At 40.0% G+C, this 23,672-nt stretch overlaps 1 protein-coding gene across 2 annotated transcripts in view; it reads left to right on the top strand.

The window, feature by feature from the left end:
- GRID1 (glutamate ionotropic receptor delta type subunit 1) overlaps positions 1 to 23,672 on the top strand; it is a 319,319-nt gene that overhangs the window by 208,546 nt on the left and 87,101 nt on the right. For both annotated transcript variants that reach the window (XM_053450619.1, XM_053450620.1), the window contains exon 5: positions 20,794 to 20,847. In XM_053450619.1, coding sequence (XP_053306594.1) covers positions 20,794 to 20,847 — 54 coding nt within the window. The remainder of the gene's footprint in view (positions 1 to 20,793; positions 20,848 to 23,672) is intronic.

Here is a 23,672-nt window from a genome sequence, read left to right as displayed (position 1 = left end):
TGTGTAAGTATATTACCTGGTGTGTATGGGTTAGTGTGTGTAAGTATATTACCTGGTGTGTATGGGTTAGTGTGTGTAAGTATATTACCCGGTGTGTATGGGTTAGTGTGTGTAAGTATATTACCCGGTGTTTATGGGTTAGTGTGTGTAAGTATATTACCTGGTGTGTATGGGTTAGTGTGTGTAAGTATATTACCCGGTGTGTATGGGTTAGTGTGTGTAAGTATATTACCCGGTGTGTATGGGTTAGTGTGTGTAAGTATATTACCCGGTGTGTATGGGTTAGTGTGTGTAAGTATATTACCCGGTGTGTATGGGTTAGTGTGTGTAAGTATATTACCCGGTGTGTATGGGTTAGTGTGTGTAAGTATATTACCTGGTGTGTATGGGTTAGAGTGTGTAAGTATATTACCCGGTGTGTATGGGTTAGTGTGTGTAAGTATATTACCTGGTGTGTATGGGTTAGTGTGTGTAAGTATATTACCTGGTGTGTATGGGTTAGTGTGTGTAAGTATATTACCCGGTGTGTATGGGTTAGTGTGTGTAAGTATATTACCTGGTGTGTATGGGTTAGTGTGTGTAAGTATATTACCCGGTGTGTATGGGTTAGTGTGTGTAAGTATATTACCCGGTGTATATGGGTTAGTGTGTGTAAGTATATTACCTGGTGTGTATGGGTTAGTGTGTGTAAGTATATTACCTGGTGTGTATGGGTTAGTGTGTGTAAGTATATTACCCGGTGTGTATGGGTTAGTGTGTGTAAGTATATTACCCGGTGTGTATGGGTTAGTGTGTGTAAGTATATTACCTGGTGTGTATGGGTTAGAGTGTGTAAGTATATTACCTGGTGTGTATGGGTTAGTGTGTGTAAGTATATTACCCGGTGTGTATGGGTTAGTGTGTGTAAGTATATTACCCGGTGTGTATGGGTTAGTGTGTGTAAGTATATTACCCGGTGTGTATGGGTTAGTGTGTGTAAGTATATTACCCGGTGTGTATGGGTTAGTGTGTGTAAGTATATTACCCGGTGTATATGGGTTAGTGTGTGTAAGTATATTACCTGGTGTGTATGGGTTAGTGTGTGTAAGTATATTACCTGGTGTGTATGGGTTAGTGTGTGTAAGTATATTACCCGGTGTGTATGGGTTAGTGTGTGTAAGTATATTACCTGGTGTGTATGGGTTAGAGTGTGTAAGTATATTACCTGGTGTGTATGGGTTAGTGTGTGTAAGTATATTACCTGGTGTGTATGGGTTAGTGTGTGTAAGTATATTACCTGGTGTGTATGGGTTAGTGTGTGTAAGTATATTACCTGGTGTGTATGGGTTAGTGTGTGTAAGTATATTACCTGGTGTGTATGGGTTAGTGTGTGTAAGTATATTACCCGGTGTGTATGGGTTAGTGTGTGTAAGTATATTACCTGGTGTGTATGGGTTAGTGTGTGTAAGTATATTACCTGGTGTGTATGGGTTAGTGTGTGTAAGTATATTACCCGGTGTGTATGGGTTAGTGTGTGTAAGTATATTACCTGGTGTTTATGGGTTAGTGTGTGTAAGTATGTTAGTATGTGTAAGTATGCTAGTGTGTGTTTACACAATAGGTAAAAGTGCCGTTGTTAGGGATAGACCAGCCGCACTAGTGTAAGTCGGGGAGTGGAGTGGACTTAACAGGCAGGGAGCGGATGCGGCCAAAAAAATAGACTGACCCAGAGACTCTGGAAAGCAGAACTTCAACAGGAGACTCTGGGTCAAACCTGGAGAATTGCCATACATGGTCTTAATAACCAATGACCGGCTTAGCTGGTCTTGATGTAGCGTTGGGCATGTTGTCGCTAAAATATAATCACGTCATGAAGTGTCTTGTTTGATTACGGTTAATTATTGCTGCCACCGTATCCCAAACTCCCACCACTAGAGCTACCTAGAACCTAGACTCCGGAGGACGAGGAACGATTATATCGGAACAGCAGAATATATACATTCCATTAGCATTGTCGCTTTAAATTTTAAAATGTACCGTGCCCCAGTATAATTTTTGCTGAATTTATAGGTTTAAATGGGATTTCCTCATCCGGCGAGACCTTTTTCTCATTTTAAATGGTGCGCAAGAGAAGTATCTGAATGATCCGAGGAGGAAACTTGGTGAGAAATGGAACATAAACCAATAAACGAAGAGTCTCTATTGATTTACGCGCCATTTATCTCCCTGTATATCCTATTGAGAAAGCAATTATCGCTTTAAAATCTTAGAGACGCGTTGGAAAAGTAGATGTACAGAAATATTGGCATGGAAGGCAACTTCTAGGTTCAAAAGTCATGGACATGCCGTAATTCTATTTACCTGGTGTTTTCACCACTTACCCGTTTTCCTTGATAAAAGAGGACCTCACCCTATCATTTCTTGACAGTTACCTCTGCAGTCACCATGGCATCTTCATCCAACACTGAAATGTAAATGGGCAACGTGGGTAGATAAGTCTCCTTGTACCTGGTCCATTGAGCAGTGGATCTCCACGGGTTCCTGGTTGACCTGCAAGCTCCCTCTGGACCTGCCACCTGCTCTTAGACCCATGGTTTGGCCTTGGGCATACCTTCTCCTTACCAATAAATTCCAAGAAGCAATGGCAGATTCTGACCAAGGCTAACTAGGCCTAGGGTGGCAGGTCCAGAGGGGGTGACAGCCCCTCTCCAACATAACAGAGAGAGCTTGGCCGTCATGTTTGGGGATATGGCTCCCTGTAGCACCCCTGTTCAATGGACCAGTTAAAAGGGATGATCTCCTCAACTGGCCTAGTTACACTACCAACTAACTGTGCTGTGTTGGCACAGCCTCCATAGTTCCATTGTCCCAGAATATGACATCATATCCCACCACCCAGCGGTAAGGACTTAGAGCTTGGGCACCGCCAACGCGCCAAGAAGCCGGTGTGGGGACCTCCACCACGCTCTGCTCACCCACACATTCGAATTCCAGAAACATCATTCCTTGAACCGACGACAATTGTGTATTGTCTGAGTTACTTAAATTCTGCACCAAAACTGCTTTGTTTCAACCCAAAATTATTGTCCATTGTCAAAGCGTAATGTGTTGAGGAACTCATTCCAATCCTTTACAGCATTATATAATAACGTTTTTTTTTTTCCCATGTCCATGCCAAGGCATCGTAAGCGCATTGTCTTATTTTTTTTTCATTAATTCTTGGCTTAAAGTGCATAAAAACGATAAAAAATAGGAACATAAAAAAAAAAAGAAAGTACAAAAGCCGAAAAAGTAGACCGAGCGCCAACAAAATAATTCAACACAGCCCGTCGCCGTGTGTCGGAGCTTCCTGTTTATTATCGGCTTTTCTCCTTGTCATGTTTGTTAAGAAACAAAATGTGTTCCATTTCTGTTTTAAGGGACTGAAAAGTCCGTCTTTGGTTTATGGTTGGGAAGATAATTGATAATACAATTCCTTTGTTCAGTGGCACGTTGCGAGTCAATATTTTCCATTTGATAAGTTGTTATTGGTAACCGCTTCCTTAATACCGCTATTCCCTTGTTTTTTTTACTCGCTGTGGTTTTCACCGGAGTCGTTTTCTTATTTAACTGTTGTTTTTTTGTTTTTTTATCTGTTTTATTTAAGTTTGAAATTTGCTTATTTTGTTTTATTAATCCTGTTTAAAAGTGTAGTTGCGTTGCGTATATATATCATAAATGCTGACTTTTTCTGTGGCCAGAGTGGAACACTTTTTTGTTTAAGGGGATGTGGTTAGGGGCGTGGCTAGGGGTGGAGCTTCACAAGACTTTTTTATGACTTTGTGACCCGCCGATCCTCATATATCTAACAAATTACACTGTATTTTCTCAATTATAAGACAATTTCAGAAAAAAAATCCTATAAAACAAGACCAATGAAGGGTCCAACGTACACGCCGAAGGTGCCCAGGGTGGCTCCCAATGAAACCAACACCCAATATTACTAGCCTCAAGTCTACCAAAACCTAAGCGTCAGGAATCTAAGACGAGACCAAGGACTGGTAAAGGTCTGAGTCTTTACAGCAGGAAAAACGGGCAGAATAGATGGGTCGTCAACTTCTATGGCCAGCTCACGCTTAAGGTGAGGCTTTAAAATGGAGTAAAGTTGCGATGCTCCCTTCCTGGCCCCCACTTTCATGCCACCAATCGCGTACTTAAAGCAGTCAATCAGTGGAAGGAAAGTGTTCCCAATGGAATCAGTGGGAGTACTTTCCCTAAACATTGAGGGGGTCTTGTTAGACCCTTACCAAGCTGGTGCTGGAACTGACCATAGATATGGTTGGCTGGGCACATCTGCTGCATGGTAGATATCTGGGGGGGGGGCAGGAAAAGGGGCAAATGGATATAGAGAATCTGCAGAACTCCCCCTGTGAATTTGGGGGGGCTACACTTAGCTATCGTATGCATTGAAGTGCATATAACGGCTGGAGGGACCCTTTAAAAACCCGGACTCATTAGATAAGGCTTCCAGCTTGTCGTATTTTACGAAATGAAATGACTATAGCAAAAGAAAAAAAGACAAAAAAGCAGTAATTTGGATCCATAGATTGTTTGAATATCTTTTTATATCTTTTTATATATATATATTTTTATATTCTAGAAAACTTAATATAATATATTTTTTTTATTATTTTTTTTTAACTCCCGGCCACATGGAGAGTTTTTAAATCTTGAAGACGTAGATTATGAAGGTTCGAGACCTGTAGAGATTTTATAGAAAAGAAAAAAAAAACTATAATTAAAATAGGCAGAAGACAATTAACTTTGTTCCCTTATCGATTGAACAAACGACACTTTTTTTTTATTTTAGAGCGAAGTTTCATGCTGACATTTAACGGGCACAGAGGAGTATATTTAGCTTGTCATTTGTGACACTTAAATCTATTATTTAAGGTTGCGTTAGCAATATTGTGTTGGAGTTAGACGCCCGTGTTGCCGTGCGGGTGTATGTTAACCCTTTAACTAAAATATACATTGGCGTATGTAGGCGGTATAGCTTCAAGTGGATATCGACCGGAGATGAATGACAGGTAAATGAATAATAAATTCAGATAATTAATAGAGTGAATGAATGACAGCTACACATAAAGAGTGCAAAATTCTCAACCAACGTGCATAAAGTAGTTTATATATATATATATATATATATATATATATAGACTGTAAGCTCTTTGGCACAGGACCCTTCTTCTATAATGTCTGGCTATCATACTTTGGAACCTATGGGCATACCTGGGAGCTTGTGGGCTCCGGCTGCTCGGAGCCTACCCTAGTTAGAAGTGGCCAGGACCGACGTCGGTGGGCAGTCCCGCTGACGTTGGAGGGCGGCATCCATATTGCCAGCATCGGGGGCGTTCCTGCTGCCATCCCACTGAGGTCACAGGAAACACCCCCATTAAAGTTGAAATGGACGGGGAGTGAGGCATGTCAGGATCCTCCCCACGTGACCCAGAGGATTCTAGTGTCGAACTGGAGAAGCGGCGCTTTTTCCGGGCTGTCTCCAGGCAAAACCCAGAGAGTTCCCAGGTATGCCTATGTGTTTGACCCAGGGTATCCAGGTAAAGTCCTACACAGACCATGATCTCCCCAACCATCCCTGCTCTTCCAGCGATGGGCAGTCCTATCGAGAGAGCCAGCAGGGTGGCGGACACCACAAGTTGTGGTGGTGGACACCTTGCCGAATCTTGCCAAGAATTCCGATGTATTAATCGGGGCTCCTGTGTTGATCGTTGTGGCCAGAGGCAGGAGCGGTCGGGTTCAGAAGTAAGTGGGATCAGGGGCTTTGGTCACCCGCCACCTTGTCGAAAAAGTCACCTCACAGCAATCAGCTTTAGGGTGCAGCGAGGTGGCAACGTGGGAGCTGCAGTGGAGCTCCATTGATCAGAGGGTCAATGCAGGACAGTGGGATGTCAATGCGGGACTGTCTCTCAAATAACAGGACATTAGGGATGTATGTACCTTACATAACTTTTTGTTGTGTGAACCCCAGGCAAAATAACCATTTTTTCATACAGAAATCTGAGCATTTTTTTCACGTTAGATGCAGTGCAGAAATTGTGTGATTTCATAGCATGGTGTCTGTAAGTCTTTTGAAAGCTCCGACCATTTTCGTTAAATAATTTTTCTAAAACAAGCTTTTACACACATGTACGATTTCGACATTTCACTAACATTAATATTTTCAGCAGGGAGAAGCAATTTTTTTCCCTTTCCAATTTTCAGTTCCAGCTGAACGACATTTCCTGAAAACTACATGGGCAATTTCTATTAAAAAACACATTTTTGACTTCTAGTACTTTACATCATATATCAAAATATTTAAATGCATACATTCAAATTTATAAATATTAGATACTAAGTCATTAGTTAGGGAACATCAATTAAAAAAAACAATTTAAAATTAAAATTATTTATTTAATATTTTTTATTTTATTTTTTGAATTTTATTTTAATTTATTCATAATAAATATTTATTTATATCAATAATATTTTTGTAAAATTTTGGTAAACTTAAAAAAAAAATACTTTGAATGGAGACAGAATCGAAAGACATATGTGGTTGATTTTTAAATTTAAATTTTATTTAGAAAAATAATTACGATATATTTGAAACATTTCCATTCAACTCGAGTTATTTTATTTAATTTTTTTTTTAATTTTTTTTTTAGGTCTTAGTGTAGCTAATTTTTATATTTTGTTGAAAACTAGCTCGTTTCGGAGCCTATATAATATATATACTTTAGCTATTTCTATATTTTTTATCTCTATATCTTTAACCCCTTCAGGTCCGGGTGCTTTTCATACCCAGAAGACTGTAATTTTGTCATATTTTTCCATATGTTTGTTAAACCATAATTCCCCTTTTCTATATTTGATGACCCCGCACAAAATATACATTATAAGGTCCTTCTTTTGAAATAATGACCACATTTATGTTCGGCAACATCCCCTGATTACAGACATACCCCAAATGTTCTCAAGGGCCACGTCCATCCCTTACATATTACCCTTTATTGCATTTTTATGATTTTTTTTCTTTTTTTTCTTTTTGTTGCACTGCTAAATGTATTTATTTAATTTTTTTCACTATTAATAACAAAAAATAAATAAAAAATAAAATATATATATATATATATATATATTTTTTTTTTCTTTTTTCTTTTTTTTATATGTATATATATATATATATATATAATTTCATTTTATGGGAAGGGGAACATTTAGCTTCTCCCTCTCCTCCCTCAGATCTCCCCTTTACTGATCACACTGTGATTAGCAAGCAGGGCTCACGAATTATAATATATATTTTGACAAAACCATTATTCTGTTGGGCCTTTTATCCCTATATAAATAATACTTGAATGAATACATATAACCGTGAAAAACTACATTAGGTTGTCCTTATAAAGTATGTTTTTTTTTTTCCTTCCAAAAACCTTCTTTTTTTATAGATTAAATGCAAAATATACGTCGCCGGGAATGGGTAAATAGTGTAAAATTAAACATTTTTCATGGTATTAGGAAATTCGCATGTTTTTTTTTCCCGTGTAATAATGCGTCAATGGCTAAAGAAATTACCTATTGTGCTCGATGTAATGTCGTGTGGAAACTTCAAGGTGAAAGTAACATCATGGAAATAAATCATGCCATCTTCTCTCGAGCTATCATTTAAGCCCTTGGTCAAGTTGCTACGCTGTATTTTCCCTCACGGCAACCTCAAGTAGACCTGAAATAATCAGTTTTAATAACTTGCAGACACGTACGGAGTCGTCGCGCCTCGTGTTATTAGCCTCGTCGACAAGCTGGAGAAGAAAAAAAAGGTCTTTTTTGGTTGTAGAACCTTTGAGTTGTCTCCAGTTCCCTTCTGTCTCCTGCGAGGCAGCTTCAGGCACTTTCAAGGGTATCATCTCTTAACATATAGCAGATGTCAAATCCAATCTAACTGTTTGGGGGGGTTCCTTTCAGAAAGAGACTGAAGAGCCCCCTCCCCGAAACATGCCCGGAAAATAGGCAAACCATGTCACTCGAGGTGACGGAGAACATTGTTGGCCTACAAATGGTGATGAGACTCATGCTCCAAAGATCTAATGATGGCAATGGTGGACGGTGGGGAACCTCCAGGTGTTTCCATTAAATGGCCTCTTCTACGTTACAAGTTCACACAGTTTTTGTTCACTTTCCACCGATTATTTAAGTCTTATCATATCTCCTATCTGTTTCTTCTCAGCCAAGCCAAATGAACCATGTAGACATCTTTCTAATTTCGATGAGATTCCGAGCAGACATTTCCCCCATACATTTTGTTTTGTTTAGACGTGGAAAAAAGTATTTAACAGCGTCGGCTTGAACATCTGGAAACAAATGTATTTACTATAGCGATAGGCGTCGAGTTAACGTATGTCGTCTGATCTGTTCCAACATTTCGCTCCGAAATTAGGCACACAGGAGGATGAGATCTTCATCGGCGGTTTGTCAAACGTTGACGGAACTTTAACGCATGTGATAAATTATCATTTTTGTTCCTTTGTAAGAATCTCTCCCTATACGTTTGGACTTGTTCCCCACCCCCCACCTACATGGCCTATGTGCGCCGGGCAGCATCAGCACCAGCTTGGCCAAGAGGTCCAGAGGATCTAACGAGATCCAGAAAGCATTGGTCTCAATGGGAAATGGCTTTCCTGCCACTGATTGGCTGCTTCAAGCGGCAAAAAGTGGCGTGAAACTGGGACTGCAGAAGGGTCAGCTCTAGAGCTGCAGCTTCCCTTAAAACTTAATGTTCCTTTTCTTTCTTCAGTAAAAGAATCCATATTGACGTAATTGAATATACATTCTTGTACAAAAATACCCATGATGCAGTGCAAACCAAACCACCTAGCATTCAATGCCGTTCTGCAGCGACGATATACAGGAAGGCAAAAGCATTCCGTTTTATTTCATTGTTGCCTCCGTAGAATTCGAGACGTACAATACGATCTGAGTCCTGCTAGAACCAGCCAGAGGGTAACTATTCAGCCATGACGGAATTTATATACTCTCCTTGGTCTTCCACAAATATTTATGTGGCCGAGAATAGGAAAGAAAGTTCAGTAAAAGAAGTAGTGCTCCCTATTGGCTACCTTTGATGGATGCCGATGGTTGAATTCTTTCCTCAGAGTAGTAAAACCGCAATTTTTTTAAACTTTCCTCCAGAACGTTTTTTTTGTATGTGCTATAAACCTCCATCACGCATTATACTCGTCTGTTGATTGCAGTAGCCGTCATTTCTAAAAGGATTTGTGGGGATTTGCCAGGAACCCTTGGGAGCAGGTGACCTTGAGGGGTGATGCACTTACACTTGTCACCACTAGGAGGCTCTGGGGGAGGGGTCACCCGAATATCTGCTTCCTCATAGTCCCCTTTTCCTGACACGCCTGTAGCTCCTTCCGTAACCAGGGCATTTATATAAAGTGGCTGGTCCCAGCCACCCATGATGGAGTTTTTTCTGGTCCTAGCTCCCCTCCTGTTGGTTCCTAGTTGCTTGGGTATATTTCATCTGCACCCTGGCCCTTGGCTTTGGTGTTTTTTTTTGCCCACCCCTTTTACACCATGTATCGACCAGTCTGAATAGCTGATCTGATACCCTCGACCGGACTTTGGCCTTGATCCTAGTTGCTTCCTCAGTACCATATTTCAATCGTGGATATTCAGGCCTTGACCCTGGTCTGTACTTTGTTTACGTCTGCGCTTAATCCTCTTGTACAATGTTGTGTATGACCTTGGCTGTCCTGACCCTGATTGGTCTGCCACAAACCATTGGCATGCAGTTCCATATTAATACCGCAAGGCATACGCCAGGGCTGTGCCACCTGTTGCCCCCTCCATGCAAGAATACTTCTGAGGTCTAGAATATGATGTCATATACTTTGCCTTTTAAGGATCCATTGCACTTCTGAATTCACTATGGAGGCTAGGACGACTGGGCACAGTCCATAGTATTAATGGACCTGCTGAAGAGGTGGGCCTTTAACTGGCCCATTGTACTGTGGTGCTACGGGGAGCCTGGTTGCCCAATAGGGCAGCCACTATTGGCATGTGGTCTTGTTCTAGACTCCTAGACTACCTTTTTCCAGGGTCTAAATCGTGTAGACAGATGGTGCCCAAGCCCACAGCTAAGACAGTAGCCTTCAACCAAGGAGTCACCCATCCCACGCACCATTTGGAGGCTTTAAATGTCCCTGATCCGGCCATGACAACAAATAAAAAGTTTCGTAGCTACAAATTGAGACTCACTGGTCTCTTTGGGGATAGATGGCACCAAACTTTTCATAACGTTATATTATTTGATAGCGGCCATCCCGAAAGGCTCCAGCATAAAGGCTTATTCATTGTTAATTAACTGTCAACACCTAATGTTCCTTATTATGTGGTCACATGTTTATTTAATGGCATAAGATGTCTCATTAAAACAAAACCTGATTATAAGTTCAGTTTTTTTTTTTTTTTTTAACTGATATTTATAATTCTTTTACATCTCTCGACGCGAAACAAATAATTAGCTTCTTTCTACCTGACCGCACTAAATGACGTCTCCGAGATGCATGCACACGATTAAAATTCAGGCTACGTTTTCGTTGTGCGGAGCTCTGTTCGCACGCAGATCCGTAGACACGTGCCGCCATCTGTCTCGTAAAAGCAACGCGGCAGTCAAAACAGAATGAGAAGCTAAGAATTGCCTTTCTTGATCGCAATCACTATTAATTACGGCTTCTGTGGTCTTACTGGGTTTTAATTAAAGGTTTCGATGGCGTGCACTACAGAAAGGTTAGCGCGGAAGTGCCTAAAACATGGAATTGTTAAGTTAACCATTCTTAAGTGCTTGTTTCTGACCTTTTCAATCTAATATAAAGAATGCGCCAAAAAATGATATCAGTATTTCATTAATTTTTTGTATTATATGCAAGCATATTGTGTGAATATCATCACATTTTTCAACAAGATTACAAATAATTTTCTTTAAAGGCAAAATCTTTATTATTATTATAATTATTATTATATTAGACAGAACAATTACTATATAACATAACAAGATGATATACAGAAACAACAGGTGAGGAGGGCTCTGCTCAAAAGAGCTTACAATCTAGAGCGCATTATGAATATAAGGAAAGCAGCCTGTTCTTTAGAAATTACATATTGCTTTCTACGGGTGAGCCTCTTACTGCTTCTGTGGCAAACAGCTATGTCCTCATGGGGATCATATCCAAATCCCTTATATCCAACAATGTCATCCGGCCTAGGATGAGGAGGCCTAAGAGGGCAGGTCCAGGGAGTAGCAGTCCCTCTACCTTAATGTGGACCCCATATATGCCACTGCCCAATGGGCCAGATCTCCCCAACAGGCCCTTTTATGCTTTAGAAGACACGGCATGCCGGCATATAACGTATTCTGGCACTACGCTGTGAAGATGGAGGACACGGAGGGAGGCGGCTGGTGGCACTTCCCGAGGTCAGGCTTAGGGCAGCGCCCGGGGTAGATACATTTCTGCTTATACCAATATGACATGAAGTCTAGTCTCAAACTGCAGCAACGCTGAGATGATATTCATTCATTCGCTATTCCATCCCGGCTGACTGATTAGCAGTCGTTTGGACGGCTACAGAAAACAAGGTGCATCTCTGAAGATAGGCCTCATTTACTGGAAAATCTAATCATTTGATAATGTAATTGTGATTTTTGTTAGAGAGAGCTAAAATAGGTAGGTTAACTACTTGACCACCCATGAGACCCCCTGCACACATCCACAAAATTTTCTCAAAACCGTGGGTTAAAATATCATGAAATGCCCGGCTACCTGCTCTTTGGAGTAAATACCAATCAAGCTCCATCCATTCCTCTGGTTAATCTCAATTCATTATTTTTCTTACAGATGATTACAGCTACTTTTAGTCAATAGTACTAAAAACCGCAAGAGACAAATAGCCATTTAATGAACGTACATTTGATTTAATATTAATTATAACATAAAAGCTGAGTATTCCAACTAATTGGGCTTCAGAGCTGACCGCGGTGACAGCAACCTCTGGACCAACGAAGAGTCATCCTTCAGCACTCAGGAGAGGAAGAACCCCTGGGGAGCAGCGACTTGAGGGATTATCCTTCTCTCTGGAGGTTAACCATGTAGAAACCTGTAGAAAAAAAGGAAGCAAAAGATAACTGGCTTTATCACACCGCTCCTAGCTTTATCACACCGCTCCTAGGTCCCTTCACGCTCTACGGAGCAGTAAGAGCAGTTACCACAGGGGCATGATCTCTCTGTCCCTACGATCCTGCTGCTCCTGTTTACCCATCAGAAGATATAGCTCTCCATCGCAGATCCACAGACTACACAGAGAGAGAGGGAGAGTTAAACAGAGAGGGAGAGAGGGACGAGATAAAGAAGGAGGGAGAGAGAGAAAGAGAGAGGGAGAGAGTGAATTGTTATGTTAAAAGTATGTGTGTAAGTGTATAGTGTTTGAGTGTGTATTAGTGTATGGTGTTAGTATGGATGTGAGTACGTAATGTTAGCGTGAACGTGTGTTACTGTATGCTGTATGTTACACCTCGGAGAACAAGCTTTCCTGGAGACTCGGGGAAGCAGGGCATCGCCCAGAGACTCCAGATAAAACCCGGGGAGCTACAAACTATGATTGTAAGGCACCTGAGGATTGCGTATTCCTCCCCTAGCGGGAAGGACTGGATGGGATCAGGGGGGAAAAGTGCGCATTGGCTAAAAACAACTCTATCCTGGAGACCCGGGGAAGCAGGGCATCACCCAGAGACTCCGGATAATACCTGGAGAGTTCCCACGTATGATTCTAAGGCACCAAAGGATTCTATATTCCTCCCCTTAAAATCGTGATACTCTGTGCTATCCTTTCAATATTTTAACCCTATATATATATATATATATATATATATATATATATAATGACTTGTAAAGCACTGCATGTTGATGCAGAACATTACTTATTCGACTATTAATTAGGAGCTAGAATTCTGGCAGGCTTGCAGCTTTCGAGAAAAGGACTGTCAAGGCATAATGGCTTTTCCCTGTATGAAGTCATGATCATTATAGATTGATATATTCACCTTGAAGATTATGAAGACAGAACACATTTTTAATATACATTGCTGCCTAAGATGCTAATATTTTAAAAAAGATGAGCCGGGGGTGGAAGCAAAGATCAATCTCGATATTCCTTAGGTGTTTGATTGATTAGCATATAGGGACTAAAAAAAATCATTTTTTATTTTAAATGCGGTATAGATTTCGCTTAAAAACCCACATGCTGCATAGTTAAACCTATCCATATCGCTAAACTTTAAGTCACTTGTCACATATTATGAAATAAAATGTCACGTTTTTCTCGATACCGTCTTTAAAAAGCAGTAAGATACTCGGAGTAATGAAAATTGCTATTTTCACTCCTGGTGGAGTTTAAATGACATATCAAATATTAGATGTGAAAAAAGAAAATCTTGAGCAGGCTTTACAGACATTTTCCAGTTTTTTTTTATCCGTAATTAATGCTACATTAAATGATTTGCAAATAAAAGTGAAATATGTGAATGATTTTTTTTATTTTTTTATTATTATATTATAATTTTTAACATTTTTTTTTAATAATAGGCTGCTATTGGCTATTAAACTTTAGCAAAAAAAACTGTAAAATAGCCAATAAATAATCCTTCCTTTTACCCATTTATTCCGTCGTATGCTACATGATATTTGAATTTTTTTTTTTATTATCTTATTTTTTTATTATTATTTTTATTTTGTTATTGTTAGGACACTAAATGTAAATCCCAATATTCACAGAAAATGTTATGAAATGTATTTAAGTTTTAGGGGGATTATGGCCATATCTAACTATTTTCAGCAGCTTGAGCTACAGCAGCTTGTCGGTTGGATTTGACCCCACGGGCCGTCCTTTGACCCCACGTGCATGAATGAGCCTTGGCCACCCATGACCCTGTCGCCGGTTCGCCGGTTTTCCTTCCTTGGACCATTTTTGAATAATACCGACCCGACCGAACCCCCCACAAGAGCTGCAGTTTTGGAGATGCTCTGACCCGGTGAGAGCATGAATGAGAGTGTGAGAGAATGAGCCAGAGTGTGAGAGCGCAATATCTCACCTTGTATTGATTGAATATATTTTTTCATATATATTTTAGGGATATTATTTCAGAAACATGTGCTTTTCAGGCAGCCCACAGAGATAATACGTATATATTAACTGTCCTTTTGTCTACTGAAGCGATAGCGACCTCGAAAGGGAGAAGCCTCCTACATACATGAGAACATACGGAAATTACGGCAATTTTTACCTCTAGCAGAATAAGAAGGGACATTGTATGCAGGGCACCAACCGACTCAGACAAAGTATTCAATGGAAGCAAAGGAACGCTATTTAGTGCTATAATAATAGTATTTTAGCAGGTTTTTGTTTCCGTCCCAAAAAAACAAATTGAGTTTCTGCTTTATATTATATTCATTTATTTTCTTTACTTAATCCTTTTTTTATATATATATAAATTGGCAGGAATTCTGTGTACCCGAGCTATGGGCTATAATGTGCAGCCTTTGTAACATATATGAAATGTTTTGTTGGGTTTTTTTTGCCTTTTGAATTCCGTCATTTGCTTTCAGGTGTAATTGGTTTGGGCTTTTTCTGTATGACGGGTTAAGTACAACCAGGCATCGTTTTTTTATTTCTTTTTTTTATTATTATTTTTTTATTTTTTAATTATTATTATTCTTTTTTTATTTCTTTTATTATTACCGTATTATTTTTTATTATTATTATTATTATTATTATTTTTATTTCTTTTATTATTATTGTTTTCTTTGTTTTAATTTTTTTTTTTCATTTTATTTTTTTATTTTTTTTATGTTGACCCACATGTCCAAATGTTTAGTGAGCAAAAAAATGGTGAATTGTTTGCAGGATAAAAAAAAAGGAAAGGTTAAGGGATCTTAGCTTGGAGGAGAGAAGAGAGAGAGGGGGGGTGGGAGAAAGACATTTAAATAGTTAATGGGATTTAACCAAGTACAGGAGGGAAGTTTATTTCGGAGGAGAAATGCTAGAAGAAGAGATCAGAATCTAAAACTAGAGGGTCAGAGGCTTAGATGGAATGGAAGGAAGTTTTACTTTACTGAGAGGGTGGTAGATAAGTGGAACAGCCTCCCAGCAGAGATGAATACAGTGAGGGAATTTAAACATACATGGGATAGGCATATGGCTCCTGAATCTAAGACAAGACAGAAATACTTATTAATGATTGAGTCTTTACAGCAGGGAAAGCGGGCAGCCTAGTTGGGGCCGAATGGGGCCGATCTGCCGTCAAATTCTACGTTTCCATGAACTTAAGGATCTCTGCGCACAGATTGGAGACAGACGCTTGCTAAATATTTTATATGGGCTTTATGGGAGTTAAGGTTCAAGTTTGGTTCATTTTCTTACCATGGCGTGCCGCTTTTAAAAGGCACAGATTGTTAACCCCTTAAGGACCACCGCTTTATGAACACTTACCGACCAAAAAAAAAGCAAATATTTGGGCTCAGCCGGCCACTACGTCAAACTACCCCGAGCGTGGCGAGTCCTGTCTAATTTTCCGTGGCTGAATTACTTACCAAGGAGTGGAATCAGTGGGACTGCGCCGTCTTTTAACCCCCGAGACTCTCCTGCAACTAAAAGCCGATATCTCCTCTGTGATAGAAATAACAACAGACGCTTGAGATACTTGAGGCATTACTCCATTAGGTCAGGCAGGACAATTACCCAGGGTGAAGACCAGAGCCAGGGGCGGGGGGGGGGGGTATTTCTGTAGTGGTTGGGGTTATATTACTGTATACAACGCTGGGGGGTTATTATTGTATACAGCGCTGAGGGGTTATACTCAAGGAGAACAATATTAAATGATGTTATTATATTTAAGTGACTTCAGGGCACCGGGGTCTTTATGACTGGTTTGAGGATCAGAAATTGTAGATATTCCCTTTTAACGAAAACGAGTACATCGTTAACGTAGAATTGTTATTGTTATGCTGTAAATCGTAATATTTGATCAAAGACCTTTGTGGGTTCTAACTTTTTCAAATCTCAGATAAATCTTAACCTAACGAATTGTGAACTCAGAAGAGCCGGGGGCCCTCTATAACAAAGCTCGGTTGGAATGGCTCGGTCTTAATCAACCAGTCGGACTCTGACTAATGAAAGTCTATGGAGTCTCCTAATTTTAATCTAATAGATTGTTAACTCTTTAGAGGTAGAGACCTACTTCTGCACCAGAATGTTTCTCCATGCAAACTATAATATATATATAATATATAATAATAATAATAATATTTATTATTATTATTATTATTATTATATGTGTTATAGTGACTTAGTTCTTTATTGGGGTTGAATAACCTTGAGATTTCCACAATCTAGTTTTTTTTAACCAAAGTCATTTCGAAAAAGTGCGTTTTTTTTTTTCTTGTTAGCCGCCGCTTTGGCCTTGAGGTCAGATTATTTCAGGAAATTAACTTGAACTCGACTTTCTCAGGATTTCCAGTTATCTGGCCAGGCTGTTTACGCTCGAGAATAAAAATGCTCTCGGTTTATTATTTTCTCTATGAAAACATCACATTTTTTTTCAGCGTAAGGAGGACAGGATTAAATTTAGAAGCCGATGGAAACCACATGCTTCTAATCAGCGGAAGAACGGATTTAAAGGGGCCGTTCCACTTAGCACAAAAAAACCCCCCAAAACATTAATTGCATTTTCTAATATGGGAAAAAACCGTAGCAGATTTGTTATTTTATTCCTTATTTAATCACAATTAAAAAAAATCACAGTTTTTCTGGCAATAACCAATCAGTGCATGCTTTTGTGTCACATGACAATTATGTGTTCCCGGCAAAAAAAAAATGGATATATATATTTACATGATTAAAGAATTATAATATATAGGGCATGCGCTGGCAGGGGCAATGCGATGGAGGACTTTGAATATGTTGGGAAGAATCCAGAGGGTTTTGAGAAACATTTGGGAAATGAGCATTTATGTAATCTAAATGAGGAGAAGGCAAGGGGGTGACATACGTTACTAGCAAACAGTTACGAGACTAGCTGATTTATGGTGATTCTGTTGCCATTGCAGCAGAAAATCCGCCATTGGCATATCAGACTAGCCTCGCCCCCAAGGGGCATTAAGTTGAACATTATGTTTTTTTGACCTATACATAGTATTTGGTGATACATGGGAACTTCTGATGCACGTTGGCCTGGTGGTCTCATCGTTTTGAGAGGGGAAGAGCCAGGTCAGACCTGAGGGGCTAGCTCTGCATGGAGATCTGAACACTTTTGGGGTAAGAGTGGAGTAAATTGGGTGTGTGGAGGCTCTGGTAAGAAGATAAGAACTTCAGAGGCAGGTTGAATCAAGCAGGCTCCAGGTGGCAAACTGGTCCAGTGGGCTGGTGCGTGAAGGCAGGGGGCCAATTGCATTTGCTGACGCTCGCCATGCAGATTCCATGCTGGCAGATGCCCTTGACATATGACACGGAACCCTAGATGGGTTAAAGCTAGAACTTCTATGCACAAGAACATAAGAGATGACACGGAATAAACTCAGTAGAACATACATTCTGGAGGACCTTCAAAAAATGTGGAAGGTTGCCAAACCTAAAGTATATTACATATGCTGAAGTGGGTGGAGCTATCATCAAGCCCATCCCCTTTTGCATCCAGTTGACCCGCACAGAAGTCAGGGCCCCATACCTTATCTGCATATGGGGACTGTGGTCCTGGCTTTCACAACCTGCCCTACTGAGGTTTCCAAATGTGCCTTCACTATAGACCCTGTATGTGGACCCTGTGGACATTATGACACAGAGGTCTTAAAGGGCCGGTCTAGTCCCCATTTTTTAATGCATTTTGAAGTCCATCATACATGGACTCCAGAGCGTTTAACTGCATGCAACTTGCTGAAGGCATTCTTTACTTCTTAGAGTTAGAACGTGAGACTTCTGCCCGAGTCTTCTCATCCTTCTTGCTGCCACTACAGAAACGCAGAGGGGACAACCAAAAGTTCCTACGGCTACAGCTTCCGTTTAAGCAGTCTTGCCTTGTTTATCATGATCTGTCCCGTATTGGTAGACGAGGATATATCTCATTATGACCATATTGTGGTTTGATTGATGTCACATTAACGAGAAGATGGCATTTAACTTGCTCTTTCAACAAGACGCCGATGAGTCTTCCCGCGTCTTGCTCCTGGAAGGTCATTATCGCGCGTGGAGCACTTTTCAGCTATTTTGGCACAAAAAAAGCCATCATAATGATAAGCTGGGGATAGAGCTGCCACATGCTACTTCTACGCAAGCTGTCAACATAAACAGAGCGGAGAGTAAGCAGAGGCAACTGGCCAGGACCTGAGCTGCTCATCGCTACATATTTTCCCGTCTTGAACGGGAAATCCCATGGAAAGCCAAATATATTTTTCTTTGAGGATTATATACGGAGCCATATATGGTAATTTAGTTCTGCATTAAGAAAACTGTGGTTTTATTTCATTTCTTTCCAATAAACTCCCTTTTTCTGCAGACCTGGAGGCGGCCATTGCTGTCAGTCATGTGATATTTTGGGCGACTTTTCCCGGCTCCAACACCACACCGAGCTGATGCTTTATGGTGATGCTAATGAAGTCCTGTTTATGTAATGAAGTCCTTTTCGCCATAGACTTACATGAATGAGAGAGTCCCCTTGGGTGATTAAGATTAAGACTTTCTATTTTTTTTTATTTATTTTTTTTACCAATAGGTGGTATATTACGAGGACTTGGTGTTTTTGGCTGGTACTAGTAATGACATAAACTTGGAGGGATTTTAACCATTTTAACATTAACGCAAGATCCTAACTCTGATGAAAGAGGCGATGAAAAATCATGATTAAACTTAGTGGATCTATATTTTTTGAAGTAAGATCCCTGTGTCCCTTTTTTCCTCCCCGATGGTTTAGTTGCTCAGTTTTCTGGGTATAGAACATGGAAACGTAGCCGGCAGGTACAACCCATCTAGTCCATTTGTCCAGCTGTAAAGACTCAAATCTTAATGCCTATCCCATGCATGTTTAGATTCCCTCACTGTATTAGCCTCTACCACCTCTGCTGGAAGACTGTTCCACTGATCTACCACCCTCTCAGTATAAGATATACATGAGACCCTTTAAGATGCAGATTCAACTAGGAATAGGCATACTATTTCTATAAATTATAACTCTTATAATATAGTTTTTTTAGTGTATTTATAAAAATAGGCAATTTTTGATCCAATGCTAACATGCAAAGACTGATTAAGGTCTGAGTCTTTGCAACTGGACGGGGGGCCGAATGGGGCCGATCTGCCGGGAATTTCTATGTGTCTATAATAGAAAAAAAAACAAAACCGTATAGGACGGATGAAGTGGAAATATTTATTTGGCGTGCCTCGGTACCAAAATCGAGCTCTTCTCAAATGGAAGCATATTATTTGCAAAATGCCTCAGGTATTTCAGATAAAAATAGCCGGCGACATCACTGCGTGTAAGCAACCATGATGTACGTTTTTGGAATGTTTCCTGTTTGCACATGACATCCCCTTTAAGCAGAAACATCCCAGCGCTGTATACAGCAATAACCCCCAGCGCTGTATATACCCCCCCATGTCTGTATTATTAATATATTTATATATATTTTTTTAAAATAAATTATTATTATTATTATTATTTTTTTATTATTTTCATATTTTTTTAAATAATAACTAGTGCAACTGCACTTCATTGGTCGAGGGCAGAGGAGCTCCCTGCCGGCGACCAATAGAGTCGCCCGTACAGACTTTTAAAATCCTGCAACTTGGCCTGGGGAGACAATGGTCTCCCCGCTCCAAGAGTTAAAGGTCTGTATTGGTCGCCGGCAGGGAGCTCCTCAGCCATCAAGCAATGAAGTGCAGTTGCACTGGTTATTATTTAAAAAAATATTTTAAAAAATTAATAACAATAATAATAATACGAATAATAATTAATTAAAAAAAAATATATATAAATATCTTAATAATACAATAATATTTAATCATTTAAAAAAAATAGAAAAAAATATTAATAATAATAATAAAATAAATGTTTTTTTTTTGTGGGTAGAGCGCCTTTAAAAATGTGCGCCTCATTGTCTTTATTTTACAAACTCTTTCCCCCTTTCGCAGTCTTTAATTTGAGCCGACAGCTTAAATAGTCAAATTACGGAGTCTGAACCATGATGTCTCACTTAATTATGAATGAAATCCTATAATTAGGAAACAATAACGACAACACAAAAAGCGAATTAAAAAAAAAGTCGATTTTGTTACATTTGCTGGAACGTAATATATCGCGTTTCATGGTAGAAGTGGGCGGAAGTTGACAGCTATAAATGTTATCCGTGACACGTCTTCAAATTTGATCGATGGCGCACAAGAAAACCGCTTTGTAGGTGTAGTCGGGGTGGGGGGGCGCGATAATATCGTGCGGTGCAGTCATTTTGGGGGAAATGTTCTCGTTACCATTAATTTTCAGCTTGGAGACGTCACGCAGCCTCGACGTCTGAGGTCTCCTTAATGTCTACGTGCGTCTTTGGAACGTGGTATGAATATATTTTTGTTTCAAAAGCTTGTTCGTTTAACGTGAACTTGGTAAAATGTACGAGATTTGCTGAAAAAATTATATTTCATGATTTTTTTTTCTTTTTTTTTTCTTTGTAGGCTGTGGAGACCAATCTTGCTTCCAAGGACAGCCACTGGGTCTACGTCAACGAGGTAAGTAGACCTTCTAAATGTTGAAGAATTCATAAGTATAAATGGATTTTTGGGTTAATATGGGTTGGGGGACTTAGGATCTTTTTTGCCCCAAAGAAGATACAAACTGCCCTCTGATGACCATACCTGGTAACTCTCCGAGTGTCAAAGTTTTTGTCCCAGTCTCAGGGTGAAGGCGGAGATTCTCAGGGTCACACAGTCAAGAGCTGACACCTGCTTTGACCTTATATGAGACTCCCAATTGGTGGTTTTGCTGGGGGCTGATATCCCTGCTTGAATGTAGGTGACTCAATCACGCATATATCTCTAAATAATGACAATGTCAATGTTTCCTTGAGGATCTGAGCTGGTGAATAACCACATAAAATCATCTTGATGGGCTATTAAAGGGTTAATAACTCAAGAGTCTCAGGGTCAGCTCATTGGGAAATTCCCCAGACGACCTGTTCGTTAATAGGACCAAGAGGTCGTCCATTGAGATTCGAGGAAGAGAATTTTCATCTAAAGCAGTGAAACGGATTCTTTTACAGTAAGAGCACTAAACATGCGGAATCCGCTATCCACAGAGGATCCAACGGATGCCTTCAAATATGGGCTTTTTTTAAGGACAGGATTGGTTATAAATTGTTGATTCAGTGAGAAATCAGAGTCAATAATCCCTCTTTGAGGCACAATCGGTATTCTTCTGGATCAACAGCAAAGTTGAACTTTGATGGACTTTTTTTCTACCCCAAAAAAAGATAAAATTAAAGAAAAAATCACATATGGATGAGCTGCTTCATCCAACGATGTACATTAAATATCAGAGTGTATATTTATTAGGTGCATACCTGGGAACTTTTAGGCTCCAGCTACCTGGATACTATCCTTGTGGATGCGGCCAGGACTACATGGTCCCACTTGCGTCGGTGGGCGTTCCCGTTGATGTCGTGGGCGGTCCCGCTATTGTCAGTGGGCCGTCCCATCAGCGACGCTTCTCCCCGAGTCTCCGGGCAAAACCCGGAGGGTTCCCATGAGTTCATTTTAGTATAGATGAGAAGTAACCATTCATTCATCCTCGGTTGAGCATCTTCTAGCCAAGGACAATATCATAAGCCAATCAGAACTCGAATTTGGCTTCATTTTTTTTTGTACATATCTCTGTCACCCTCATTTTTCTCTTTCATTTTTCTCAATCTAAACCGAATCATCTAGTGTCTATAAAGACATTATTAACCCTTTCAATCTGCTTTACACCAAGACATCAGCGTTCCATGTGGGACAATGTATCTCTACCATGATTTTGCCAAAAATATGTCATTATAATCTTCTAGTTCATCACAATCCAAGGAGCCTTGCAAGCCCCCCCACAGTCCCCATATAAGCCCCTCCTGTGATTATCTGCCTGTTTTTTCCTGCAGTAAAGACTCAAACCTTACTCAGTCGTTGCTCTCTTCTTAAGACATACGCCTTTCCCATGCTTGTTTAAATCCCTTCACTGTATTAACCTCTACCACTTCTACTGGGAGCCTGTTCCACTTATCTACCACCCTCTCAGGGAAGTTAACCTTCCTCACATTACATCTAAGCCTCTGGCTAGTTTGATCTAGCATTTCTCCTTCTTTATGTATTTAAGTGTGTCCATCACATCTTCTCTCCTCCAAGCTGACCCTATTTAGATCTTGTCCTGCAAACCATTCACCACCTTAGCTGCCCTCCTTGGAACTCTCTTCAGAATGTCCAGGTCCTTCTGGAGATGGGGTCTCCAGAACTGCCCCCAATACTCTAGGTGAGGCCTGACCAGAGATCTGTAACGTAGAAGAACCACCAGACCTCATCCTGCTACTAATGCCTCTAGCTATACAACCCAGCACCCTGCTTGCTTTGTGCAACAGTTTGTTTCATTGCCTGCTTACCTTCAAGTCATCGGAAATAATTACCCCCAAGTTCCTCGCTTCCATTGCTGCTTTCAGCCCAGTGATCCCCATTCTGTATTTTTCCTTTCGGTTTTTATTTGTTCCAAGTGCGTCATTTGACATTTATCAACGTTAAACTGCAGTTGCCACACTCTTCTACTCTGCTTTGGTAGCATCACTAATAAAAATATTTAAAAAAAAAAACATGGGTCCCGGTCCCGATCTCTGAGGCACCCCACTTGTAACAAAGACCTTGCTTTGAATATGCACTTAAAATCGGGATTGTACCGAGAAAACCGTGATACTTGGGAGGTATGCTTATGAAACATATATTATATATATCGATATTTTAGCTCTAAGCTCATTTCTTTGTTTCAATTTAAGCAATTATGTAAAACACGGACAAACGATGAATAATGGAGTGTGGATTTCTCCCAGCGGACCCGTGAATGTATAAAGCATAGTTAGAAGGCTCTGGCACTTAATTGTTGTATTTTTTTGCATGCGGATCACACGCCCTGCAATTAATAGCATTAAATCTGATCACATAGTACGTATAGCATGAATTATAAAATACTCTTCCGGAAACTAAGCTATTATGGCATCGAAAATTTCATTTTACAATTTAAAAATTCGGACGTGGCAGAAACCCCCCCCCCCAAAAAAAACGGAACCCATTGACAATAATGATTGTTACAATATTCAGATATAGCCAGGATTTGATGAGTTCCGTAATTAAGTTATAAAGTAACCCCCACCCATTACTTAATTTCTTGTATCGGATTAAAAAAAGGTTTTCAAAAAAATTCTGCTGGTTTCTCTTTTTTTTTTTTATAACAGTCCTAGTTTTTGCCCCATCGTAGAATATTTTCAGGCAGCTGCATATCAGTTCTCGCTCTGTTATCTGATCCCCGATCTACCAACCCCCCC

This window comes from Spea bombifrons, chromosome 11 (assembly GCF_027358695.1).
Source record: "Spea bombifrons isolate aSpeBom1 chromosome 11, aSpeBom1.2.pri, whole genome shotgun sequence".
Taxonomy (NCBI): domain Eukaryota; kingdom Metazoa; phylum Chordata; class Amphibia; order Anura; family Pelobatidae; genus Spea; species Spea bombifrons.
This window is presented reverse-complemented; position numbering and strand designations above follow the sequence as displayed.